The 12870-nt window shown below is 36.9% G+C and overlaps 1 protein-coding gene across 4 annotated transcripts in view; it reads right to left on the reverse strand.

Annotated features, from left to right (window-relative positions):
- The window catches only part of DOCK4 (dedicator of cytokinesis 4), a 486764-nt gene that overhangs the window by 228340 nt on the left and 245554 nt on the right, over window positions 1-12870 (reverse strand). For all 4 annotated transcript variants that reach the window (XR_014246916.1, XM_082399962.1, XM_082399963.1 and 1 more), the window contains 2 exons: window positions 3119-3200; window positions 2513-2573 (listed from right to left, as the gene is read on the reverse strand). Coding sequence is in view for 3 of the 4 variants with exons in the window: in XM_082399962.1 (XP_082256088.1) it covers window positions 2513-2573; window positions 3119-3200 (143 nt within the window). In the remaining variant the exon portion in view is untranslated. The remainder of the gene's footprint in view (window positions 1-2512; window positions 2574-3118; window positions 3201-12870) is intronic.

Below are 12870 nucleotides of genomic sequence, written 5' to 3' on the forward strand. Positions count from 1 at the left end.
TGTAGGTAAAGGCTTACTAATAGGGTTAATAACGTAAACTTGACTACTGTGAATTCAAGAACAGTAAGTAAAATAAGAATAATAAATGTAATGAAGGTTGTAGTAAAACTAACGATTATTAGGGCTAGCATTGCTCCTCCGATTAAATGAGTTAGTAGGTGCCCGGCTGTAATATTAGCTGTTAGTCATACAGCTAGAGCTATTGGTTGGATGAATATGCTGAGAGCTCCGATAATTACTAATATACTGATAAGAGGGATGGGTGTTCCTGGCGGTAGAAAATAGGTTAGAGATGCTTTTGTTTTATGGTGAAAGCCAGGAATGACTGTTCGTGTTCAGACAGGGATAGCCATTCCTAAATTTACTGAAAGGCGTGGTGGGTGTAAATGAATGGTGGTGAAAGACCTACTAAGTTTGTTGAGCCGATAAGTAAATGATGTAAGTATTAATGTTCAAGTCTGTCCTTCAGAGTTATGAATGGCCATTGTTTTGATGTAAGTTGAACTAATCACTGCTGAATAGAAATCATACAGTTATTCACGAATCCGGTGTGGGGAAACTATTTATTTCTCTTTGTTTCCTCCCCTTCTTTCCAATCAAAGATCAGGGCTTAAATTCTGAGGCAGGTGCTATTACTTCCTGCTCTCTGCAGCCAGTGAGGGTCAGCGTGCCCTTTTCCCATTAAACAGTACGAGGAATACTCTAGAAAAAGTAAGAAGTATCTGTCCCTGATGGACAAGAATCTTCCACTCCTTAATTTCACTGCAGCAGACTAAGTCTTAATCTTTCTTAGAGTTTCTTACCTTCAATCTTATGGAGTGATCATCAGACAAGTTTTTGTAGTAATGACAATAAAGAATTAATTTGACCAAAGCTCAGGGAAGGAGGGTAGATAATTTCTAATTCAACATTCATTCTGATGACTTAATGATCATAAAAATCTTAGTAAAAAATACAACCACTAATCAAATGCCAGGTATTTGAAAGGCAGCTCTGTGATGGGTAATACTGTGAAGTGGTTTCCTCAGCTGTATCCTGGGAGTGAAGGACAGAGGTGCCCAGGCCATGGGCAAGCAGGGCATGTAGTCACTCTACTGGGTGTGTTTCTACCACCAAAAACCTATAGATACGTTTTAAAAAGTTCTGAAAGCTAAAGTGGTTTACTTTTTTTCTCAACGCTATAGAAGATTATACACAAATTTTAGCAATGTTTACACGAAGATATCCAAAACCACATTTTACATTAACAATTGCTATTATAAATTTGAATAAATTTTAAAAAAACACAAAGAATTACATAAACTGCACCCCTGCCATCCTGGGAACAGAGGCTTTATTTCATAAATACACAGCAACACGCATTACAACTTTTCCAACGTTTTAAAAGATTCTTTCCAATTTCCACCCCACCCCATACTCATCTATAAAAAGAAAACTAAAACAAAACCAAAAACCATTTACTTTTTTATTTATTTCTATTGTCCCTCAAATATAAAAACAGGATAAAATGAAATGGGTTTTCAGAACAGATTTTTATGAGAAAAAATACTTAGAAAATCTATGTTGAAATGACATGTTTTATAGTCTCTCTCAATGCACAATGTGGTTATCATGTGCATAAAATAAAAAACTATAAAAATAAAGATCACTGTGAAGGACCGCATGGTGAGATATCACTATCCTGCAGAAGTATCCCCAGCAAGTCATGTAGCACAGTTAATGAAGTGGGAACCAATTCCCAGTATCGGCTGGTTAGCTGTAATAGAAAAATGATGTAGGCTACACCATGTAGTTCCTCTGCCATAAAATGCCTGCTTTTAGACGCCTTATATGTGTAAAAACTAGTGACCACATTTTGGCTCTGATGTGCAAGTTCACTGTAGAACACTCAAAGTGTGTTCTGCAAGATGTTAATAAACGTTACATCATATAAACGTTTCCACAGTCAAATCAAATTTGGAGAAAGCGAGGGTCAACAAAGTTAGAGAAGCATTTTTATATTTCTCTGTAGGACTTCTCAGACCCTTTAATAAGCTGATGAAATTATACAAGTGAAAAATATACACAAAGTTTTCAGTATTTCATAACCCTTTTCTTATAGCACTTTCTGTAATAATGCTCTGCAGCCTTCTGCACTTTGGAAAACGCCAATTGGTTCCATAAACTTGTAGGAAATCCAGCTCCTAGAAGTTTAATTTATGCTGTTAACAGAAATTAGAATTAAAAAAAAACAAATACCATGTGTTTGAATCAAATATGTTTAGAGAGTCCAATAAAACAAAATGAAACACAACAAACTAACTAATGACTTACACGGAAAGAGAACAAAATCTATTTATGGTGATGTGAAAGTCTGGGGAGACCAGGGAACAATTCCCAAATTCTGTACTTACTGGATTCAAATGTGGCCTTGACTTCTTTCTGATCTAGACATCACATAAATTACAACTACATAGAGACCTCTCAGTAATTCTCCCTGTCGTGCTCCTGTCACACCAAGTATCATACCTACCGATTCGGATGATGTGCACGGTAATGTAGATGTCCCTTCTTAGCTCACTGCTACCCAAATCCTACCAAAAAACAAAGTCTGGTCATTTTAGAACTCATAATTTATGCAGAAGCATTTAAAAGGCATACATAGCACATAATCTTCACAAATAACAGAAGAAAGACAAAGATAAACATAGACATTCTTAATGGAATTTCTGTAGCAGAAGCATGAAGTTCAAATCCTGTTCTAAAATACCACTACAATCAACTTTACCGTAAGCCTATGATGTCAAATAAGACTTAAAAGGAAAGCCCATTCTTATTTCAGCCTCTCACTCACTCATTCTTTAAACACTTATTAAGTACATACTAAATACCACCTGCCATACTGAGCCCTATCACCATTGGGCTTTGGCCATAGTGTGACAGGCTCTAATACACACTAAGGGACAAAGGTGTGACTGTGAATGCTGGTATTCAGATTTTGGGGCACTACTGTAATTTATGTGTTATTTACAAAGTTTAAGCAAATCTACTATGTTCTCTCACAATAACTTATTTCTCTTAAATAAGATAAAGTACTTAAGAAAGAATCTGCCACCTGGATAAAACAAGATCCACTTACCACAAAGAGAGAGCACTGTCGTTCTGGTTTTTCTGGGGCTTTGGGAAGCCCATTTCTATTCAGCCTCAAGAAAAATCTCTCACTACAAGAGAAAAGAAGTTTAATATTTTGAAAATTATTTAATATGTAAGGACTCATTACTCTTCTAGCTGCTCTTCATCCTAAGAGTTAAACTCAAAACTTACTAGGTCTTTCATTTGACATCAAAACTGCAGATATAATTTAGGAGAGAACCCAAGACAATAAACATTTGCTTCACTTCTGACAAAACTGGCAAAGAGGCAAGTGCAAAAGCAGAAAACAAATATATATGCAAGCAAAAAATTAACTTTGAAAAGAATAAGCTTCTATATCAGTGATATCATTATTTTAAAAAGTAGAAAAAAGTACACTAAAAGAAAACACGTGACAATGTGTTTTGTGTGTTTGTACCTAAGATTTTTTATCATGTTTTGTGTCATAGTATTTAATAAACATCATACAAGGACACCATTCTGAGTGGTAACCATTCATTAGAAGGCTTAATATTTTATGCTTTTATAAACCTATAATCCAAAACACAAAAAGAGAGACCAAGAAATGAAACTTGAATTTTCTTTGGTCCACAAAGGAACAGAAGACCTCGCACTGTCTATAGAACTTGCATTGAAAATACAGTGACACCTAGATTTAATGCAAACACAAATAATGCTGTTGATCAGCCACTAATTCAAGTCAATAAATACTTGTGGACACCATTTATACCCAAGATAATGTGTTACACTATTTATGTTCAAAAAAATAAAATGAATATCACCCTCGCCCCCAAATTAATCTACCAGCTACCACAAGCTTCTGAATTTTAATACCCTGGTGCCCACAACAGAATCAAATGGCTGGCTGCCTCAGGCAGAAAACACACAGCCAACATCCCCAAAATGTGACATTAGCACATGGTGTGGCCTTGGTCAGTGTAGCTTCAGCCTAGGGATCAAGCAGGGAAAGGGAAGGTAGGGCTTAGTAAGGTTCAGACCCTTCCAAGTTTTCATGCTTATTTATCACTTGGTCCTTGCCATAAATAATGGCTCTGTCATCCAAAATCACCCTTCTCCCCTACAGGGGGAGAAATGAGGACCATAATCAGATCTCTAGGGAAGCATATGGATTTGAATTTATGGTTGTTCTGGAACATTTTTATTCTCTTTTGCCATCTAAATCTAGATAGATATATTTAACAGATTCAACTACCTGGCTCACCCTGTCCTTTTCTTATATTATGCCTAACCCTGATCTCTCACATGAGAAAGGGCAACCAATACACATTTCTACGGGGTCATTTCCACACTTATTACCTATGTCTTGTTCCACAGAGCAGTGGTTGATGAGATGTGACTGAAGAGAATATAAATTGCTGCAAGGATTCTCAAATGAAGACTGTAAAGTTCCCATAGGATATAATTCTGAAGTGGAGGCTGGAAATGACAGATCCAACCTTGGATGCAGAGTTAAATCAATCTAATCCAATTGTCATTTACTATAATTCATGGCAAAGGACTGCAAACTCTCTTCAGAATAGAAGAATATTTACTATTATTTCAAATTTAATATGTACTAAAAGGAAATGTGCAAAAATTCACCTTGGGATAAACGAATTACACTTTAAAATAGTCATTAGGTAATACTAATTTTTTATTAGGTAATACTATTTTTTTGAGAAAACACTATTTTTTTGAGAATGGGCACTCTGCTAAGGACTTTACACGGATTAACTCCTTTTATCCTCACTATGCCTTTAGGAAGTCGGTATTATTATTATGCCATTTTATAGTTGGGAAAACTGAGAAATAGTAAATAGTTTTGCCCAAGATTACAGAGCTGTTGGAGAAAAGAGAGTCTCTTCAATAAATGGCGCTGGGAAAGCTGGACAGCTACATGTAAAAGAATGAAATTAGAACACTCCCTAACACCATACACAAAAATAAACTCAAAATGGATTCGAGACCTAAATGTAAGACGGGACACTATAAAACTCTTAAAGGAAAACATAGGAAGAACACTCTTTGACATAAATCACAGCAAGATCTTTTTTGATCCACCTCCTAGAGTAATGGAAATAAAAACAAACAAATGGGACCTAATGAAACGTCAAAGCTTTTGCACAGCGAAGGAAACCTTAAACAAGATGAAAAGACAACTCTCAGAATGGGAGAAAATATTTGCAAACGAATCAACGGACAAAGGATTAATCTCCAAAATATATAAACAGTTCATGCAGCTCAATATTAAAAAAACAAACAACACAATCAAAAAATGGGCAGAAGACCTAAATAGACATTTCTCCAAAGAAGACATACAGATGGCCAAGAAGCACATGAAAAGATGCTCAACATCACTAATTATTAGAGAAATGCAAATCAAAACTACAATGAGGTATCACCTCACACCAGTTAGAATGGGCATCATCAGAAAATCTACAAACAACAAATGCTGGAGAGGGTGTGGAGAAAAGGGAACCCTCTTGTACTGTTGGTGGGAATGTAAATTGATACAGCCACTATGGAGAACAATATGGAGGTTCCTTAAAAAACTAAAAATAGAATTATCATATGACCCAGCAATCCCACTACTGGGCATATACCCAGAGAAAACCGTAATTCAAAAAGACACATGCACCCCAATGTTCATTGCAGCACTATTTACAATAGCCAGGTCATGGAAGCAACCTAAGTGCCCATCGACAGACGAATGGATAAAGAAGACGTGGTACATATATACAATGGAATATTACTCAGCCATAAAAAGGAACGAAATTGAGTCATTTGTTGAGACGTGGATGGATCTAGAGACTGTCATACAGAGTGAAGTAAGTCAGAAAGAGAAAAACAAATATCGTATATTAACGCATATACGTGGAACCTAGAAAAATGGTACAGATGAACCGGTTTGCAGGGCAGAAGTTGAGACACAGATGTAGAGAACAAACGTGTGGACACCAAGGGGGGAAAACCGCGGTGGGGTGGGGATGGTGGTGTGCTGAATTGGGCGATTGGGATTGACAGGTATACACTGATGTGTATAAAATTGATGACCGATTAAAAAAAAAATACCGTATATTAACGCATATATGTGGAACCTAGAAAAATGGTACAGATGAACCGGTTTGCAGGGCAGAAATTGAGACACAGATGTAGAGAACAAACGTTTGGACACCAAGGGGGGAAAGTGGCGGGGAGGGTGGGGGTGGGGGGGTGATGAATTGGGCGATTGGGATTGACATGTATACACTGATGTGTATAAAATGGATGACTAGTAAGAACCTGCTGTATAAAAAAATAAATAAAATTAAATTTAAAAAAAAAGATTACAGAGCTGGTGTGTGGCTGAGTAGGAATTCTATGCCACATATAATTCAAAACGCTCGTACTTCATTTGAATGCTATAAAATAAATTCTTTCTCTGCTTCATAGAATAATTGAGCAAATATTTACAGAACACTGAGATAAGGGAGAAGTCATTCATCCTCCGGGACTCCACTGACACAGTCAAGCTTGGTCCCAAGAGGGACCCCACGTCCTTCCTGGGCTAAGAGGAATGGAAGAAGTGGAAATCCTGATTTAGCAGGTTTCAAAGCCATCCCTGGTTCGAAATTGTTCCTTGGTAGTTTTTTCAATGAAACATACTTAGAAAAATGACTTGGGAAATAAATTATTTTACTAAACAAATGCAAACCTCCAGAAAGATTTAAGTATTTGGCTTTAGTTGGTCAAAACTCCGGAGGTTTAAGACCAGTGTTTGGTTTTGCTTCTTAGTCATCAGTCACCTACTAACATATAATGTTTATTGATTGTATTTTAGCCCCAAACGCAAGCAGTGTGACCATTTTCCCCTCTCTTGATTGCGGGCCGCATGCTCTTTTTTATATGTTTGAGGCACACTTATGTTTGAGGCTCCTCTTTATCCCTACTGAAACATTTGAAACAAACGTCACTTTATCTTCTGACAGGTCAGTCAAAAATGATAAATAACAGTGATATTAATATACAAAAGTCAACATGGCATTCTACATATTGAGACCTTAACTTTAATACTGATATAAAATACTATTCCATATTCACAAATTTCATCAATCTTCTGGTAAAATAATGTTTCCTAAAGCATTCTATTTCAGACACTCCTTTTGCTCTGTCACTATTTTAATTTCACTAGTCTAGACAGAATCCTGATTATGCAAGTATTATTATCATATCCTATTACAGAAAGAATACCAATATGTACTAAGCCATATCCCTTAGCTTAAGCATGCCTTAAAGGGGAGATAAAAATAGACTGAATATGGGTACTATGGAGAAATAAGTCACGTGCAATTTTTTTAAAACCAGACTTCTTTTAAAAGGAAAAAAAAGCCCAACTTTTTATGGCCAATTAAATAAAATTTTTATTCATTTGGTGAAAGTTGTTGGTATACAAACTCAATCAATTTCTCTTCAGCTTTGGTGATACAGCAACCACTTAATCAGCAAATGGTTTCAGAGAAAAAAAAAAGAACTACAGCAACACATTTCAGAATCTTCAGAGTACAATAAATACCACCCACACGCTCACACACGTCTGGAGAATGCCAAAATGTTGCCTTCAAGGCGGGGGGACCAAATGAGTGGATGACATTTCACTCTGGCACATCTTCTAAAATTCTCTCACAAACTTTTGTGGCCACACACAAAGGTATTTTCAATTCTCTACTGTAAGTCAAAGAGTGGCACCTCATCAGAAAACAGAACTAGCTTTTGTGAATTTAAGAAGTGTCCTATTGTAAGATGTGCATACCTACATTACATCATTTATACTTTTCTCCCCCTAATCATAAGAGGTATGTGTGTTTCTTTCTATTACATTGTGACTAACTAGAATACAGGCCCATGACTATTAACCTTTACATTCCCAGCTGCTAGCCAATGATTCGGTACCTCCTTAGTGTTTAAAGACTGAACAAATACAACCTTTTAGGAAAAAATACAGCAAAATATAAATTATTGGGAAGCAACTTTTGCTCTCTTCCCTATAATATCTTTTACTTCACAGTAGTGAAATGTACGAAATTCTCCAGAGACATTTCAATCAATGGTACCTTACCACCAGATGTGAGAGTCACATAATTAACTTCATGGCCCCTCCAGATTCTAGATCATGCCATTTAACTCTGTCTGCCATGCATATCCTATGTCTTTATTACAGTAAACATATAGTAATGGAAATATCTATGGTGACATAATATGTTTTCAAATGAGAATACTGCCTTCTTCATCAGCAAAGAATGAATAAGCACATAGAACACTTCTAGACACATTAAGAAATGAGAGTTGATATTATTACCAGCAGAGAAAAACCATCATTTGACTTCCCGTTATAGTGCCATGTCCTCCCAGAGGAAATATCACTGCCAGAGAAATTTAGTGTCCACCTGAATTCCTTGTGTGAGCCATTATAAATCAACATATTATAAATCAACAATCTCAAATTCTTTCTTTGGAAATAAAGAACAAAAAAATCACAATTGTTTATTATTTATAACCTGCCTTCTTCTAACAAGGATTTGAGAAAACCAAGATAATGAAATAAGAGTGTGCAAGAGTATCCCCAGATATCCCTGGGGAAAAATATTAAAAGTCAAAATATCCCCTGTCCTGGTGTATTTATATATGCTTTACATGGATTTTCTCATTTAATTCTCCCAACCACCCTATAAGGTAGGAGCCCCTCGCATCCCCATTTTACAAATGAGAAAGCTGAGGCTTGGGGATATTGGGTAAGTTGGCCAAAGTTGCATGGTCAGTCAAGGTTGGAACCAGGAAATTAATTTCCAGGGTCTGATTCCAAAGTTTCAGCTCTTAACCACAATGTTATGCTGTCTTCAAAATAACAGAACACCTCAAAACAGACAAAAAGAACAAGCCTACCCATGTCACGTGAACCAAGGATTTTATTATGAATATTTTCAATAAAATACAAAAATAATAATTAAAAATGCATGAAGCCAGACAAAAAAAAATAAAGTCACAAACATATCTGTGTTTAGGAAGTTTATGTCTGTGAACCTGTTCAGCTGCACTACTGACCTTCTGATGTACTCAAAACAACCTTTGATAATAAAGGGTGTACTTCAACAGCATAGTTTGATAGAAAACTTTTTACCAGTGATGCAAATAATATGGGAGGCACAGTAGGGTTCTGAAGACCCTAATGGCTTCTCCTACCCCTTCTCAGCAGGATAGGATGCTCCTATCTTCCCACCCCCTCCTCCTATCATAACACTCAGAAGCAGCTGTCCTGTAGGAAAGGCCCTACCTAGGGTCTTGGAGGCCTCCAGGCCAGATGTGGGAGGGTCCTCCCAGCCTTCTGATTAATCACATAAAGTGGCTCTCCCATATGGCATTCTTAGGACAACCATTTGCCTTCAAAGAGCAATGCACCTAAAGTTAGGAATGACCAACGCCAAGGAGATTTTTGTATTTCTCTATATGGATTCATGTTTATCACTCTATATAGCTCCCCTCTCACAAGAAGCAAAACTGCCTAGTGGTTTAATGATTGTGGAAGTTACACAATGTATACTTTATCCAAAAGTATATGATTGGATAATATCTTGGGTTGAAGTCTGATTAATCTACAAAAAATTACAAAGAATATTTCCAAAATCATTTTGAACAGTTAAGTCACTGAAATAAATTTATGTTCTCCAAAAGTGATAGTAACAAAAGAGAGCAAACACTTCGGTGGTCGTATTCTGGTACACTAATTGGAAAAAGAACTGTCTGGTTCTTTTATGCTTACACTTTTTTATTTTTATTTTTTAAATTTATTTATTTATTTTTGGCTGCGCTGGGTCTTCGTTGCTATGCGCGGGCTTTCTCTAGTTGCGGCGAGCGGGGCTACCCTTCATTGCAGTGTGCAGGCTTCTCATTGTGGTGGCTTCTCTTGTTGCAGAGCACAGGCTCTAGGCGCACGGGCTTCAGGAGTTGCAGCACACGGGCTCAGTAGTTGCAGCACACAGGCTCAGTAGTTGTGACTCGCGGGCTCTAGAGCGCAGGCTCAATAGTTGTGGCACACGGGCTTAGTTGCTCCGCGGCATGTGGGATCTTCCCAGACCAGGGCTCGAACCCTTGTCCCCTGCATTGGCAGGCGGATTCTTAACCAACACGCCACCAGGGAAGTCCTACGCTTACACTTTATAAAACAATTGTAAATACCAAAAAATAGTAGTGTCTTTGAAAAAGCCAAGTCCCTTGTCTTAAATTTAACTATGCTGTATGTGAGGACAATTAATATCTACCCTACAATGAATAGTAGTGCAGGGAGATGCACCAGCAGTCAGGGAGGAAACAGTGGGAGCAAGAAGACGGAAGGAGAATAGTGAGGAGAGGTAGGAGAATGGTTCAGCTGCGCTGACGCTAGGCCCTCTACCCAAAAGGCAATAGTACACAAATAGAAGGTGATCTCAATGTTTCTATTTCACTGCTCCTCCTGCATTTTCTCAAATGCTTTCTGATTGACTAACAGTGTAAGACGCTTCCAACCATCCGTGCAGGGAACTGTTACTGTGTTCTTTCCTAGAACGAGTGGCAAAGGACAACTCAAGGAACATTCTGAATGTCATAGTAATGCCCCCAGGAGCTGGTGCTACCACAGACCCGGCAAGATACTCTGGGGAAGTGAGTGGAAGGTGCGCTAGCTGCCCTGGGGTGGCCACTAGACCAAGAGTTTTGGTGCTCACCATGGCACAGAAAAAGGGGCTCTCATCCAGGCCATCTCCAAACATGGGTGTGTACAACATTCTCCTGGGAGCTGTATAAAGCCCAGGCCCTAGCCTGGGGATCCTGACTTACTATGGACCTAAAAGCTCCCTATGTGTTTAAAAGCACAGTCATATTTAACAACAACTGTTTTGACCCAAATGCCTAGGCACTAATGAGTCAGAATTGCTGACTGTCTTTTATGATCTTCGTATACAACCAGAAAACAGGCAACAAATGTCTGATATCTTCAGGTCAACGACTTCTCCCCTTTCTTCTCCCAACCATGTGACTGATACAAATGAAGTTTTTCCTTGGCAATAAATGAAAGCAACTCCTCAAGCAAGTCTTCCTAGATAAAGTTATTAATGTGCTTTCTAATTTTAAAACAAAAGCAACACAAGGGTCATGAGCTCTTCTGATTAAAGGGAAATGAAACAAGAAGGATCCTTGATACCAGGGTTTCCACAGTAGTTTGCCTAAAGAGCAGAAAGACTCTGAGTTTTCTTTTTTAATATTAATACCCAAGTCCAGATTCACTTTACAAATATTTGAGGTTGAAGGACTAAGCAACCAACTAATGGGATGGCTTTGTCAGGACAATAAAGGATTTTGCTTTAGTTGAATGATGAAAAAGGGAGATAATTTTTTAAACTACAGTCAACTCTATTGCCAATGTTGAACATCAAGCTGATTCTTTCTTACTACTTAGAATGACTTAAAACCACTTCATGTTATTTTTCTTTTCAGAGAATAAAGCTAACTGAATCAGAATTCTTCTTGGGAAGGTAAAGCTCAAAGAAAAAGGAGTGCAATGCTTTCTAAAGTTATAAATAAGTGATGTACAGATCACCTGCTGATTGACGGATGAATTAAAGAAAAGATTTGGTTCAACTGTTGATTTGAGAAAAACAGTAATGACTATAAGTTCTAAAGACTTGAGACCCTAAAAATCTCATTGTTGAATTCAAGTAAAATCCTTAGAAACAGCTAAACTGTTGAACTGAGCCACTCAGGAAAAAACTTGCTTATGTCTATCTCTAGAGAACTCATTAAGAATTTCACTAGAAAACAAGTTTCTTAGAGAAGTAACTAAAAGTAGGTGATGATAGGATCTGGTCAACAGAAACAAGGACTGTGAAATAAGAAGGCCTGTTTACACGCAGAATGTCTTATGCTTATTCTTCTTGGAATTTACATAATTTGATTATGGTAAACACTATTCCTTTGACATTTCATGAGGGAGGAATCGCTCTGATTTATATACAGTAATTATTCTGACCTTTTTAACAATGCCTCTTTTGTTAGAAAGTATCTGTAATAAGCAATCTTGAAAGTAAAGCAAACCTGAGCTCTTTATAACTACTCTGGGTTGAAGCATGCAGTTCTTTGCAAAGGCAAAGAAACCTTAATGAAAACAGACTAAATAAAAAAATCTAAGTAATTCAAGCCCTGCAAAAACAGTAAGTATAATGTCTTTCATACATTTATTATCTCAAAAAAATGTTCTAATTTTTAAAATGAAAGAAGCCAAAATCAAATGTCCCTTTCAACAGCTTACTGATACTGATAGATTCTTTATATTCATTATAACTTAAAAAAATGAAAACTTATGATTACCAAAGGAGAAAGCAGTAGGGTAGGGATAAATTAGGAGTATGGGATTAACAGATACAAACCACTAGATATAAAAATAGATAAACTATAAGGATTTGCTGTATAGCACAGGGAACTATAACAACCTATAATGGAAAAGAATCTGAAAAAAAATATATGTACATGTATAACTGAATCACTTTGCTGTACACCTGAAACTAACGCATTATTATAAATCAACTATACTTCAATCTAAAAAAAAGAAAAGTATCTAAATCATCATTAAATACTATTTATTGACAAGATGACCTATGCAATTGGACTTTCTAAAGGTCAAATGCTTCTTCTTTTTAACCAGGGAGCTACAAAGCCTCTACACTGATATGCAAA

The sequence above is a fragment of the Balaenoptera borealis genome (assembly GCF_965194805.1).
Source record: "Balaenoptera borealis genome assembly, chromosome: 7".
NCBI classification, from domain to species: Eukaryota; Metazoa; Chordata; class Mammalia; order Artiodactyla; family Balaenopteridae; genus Balaenoptera; species Balaenoptera borealis.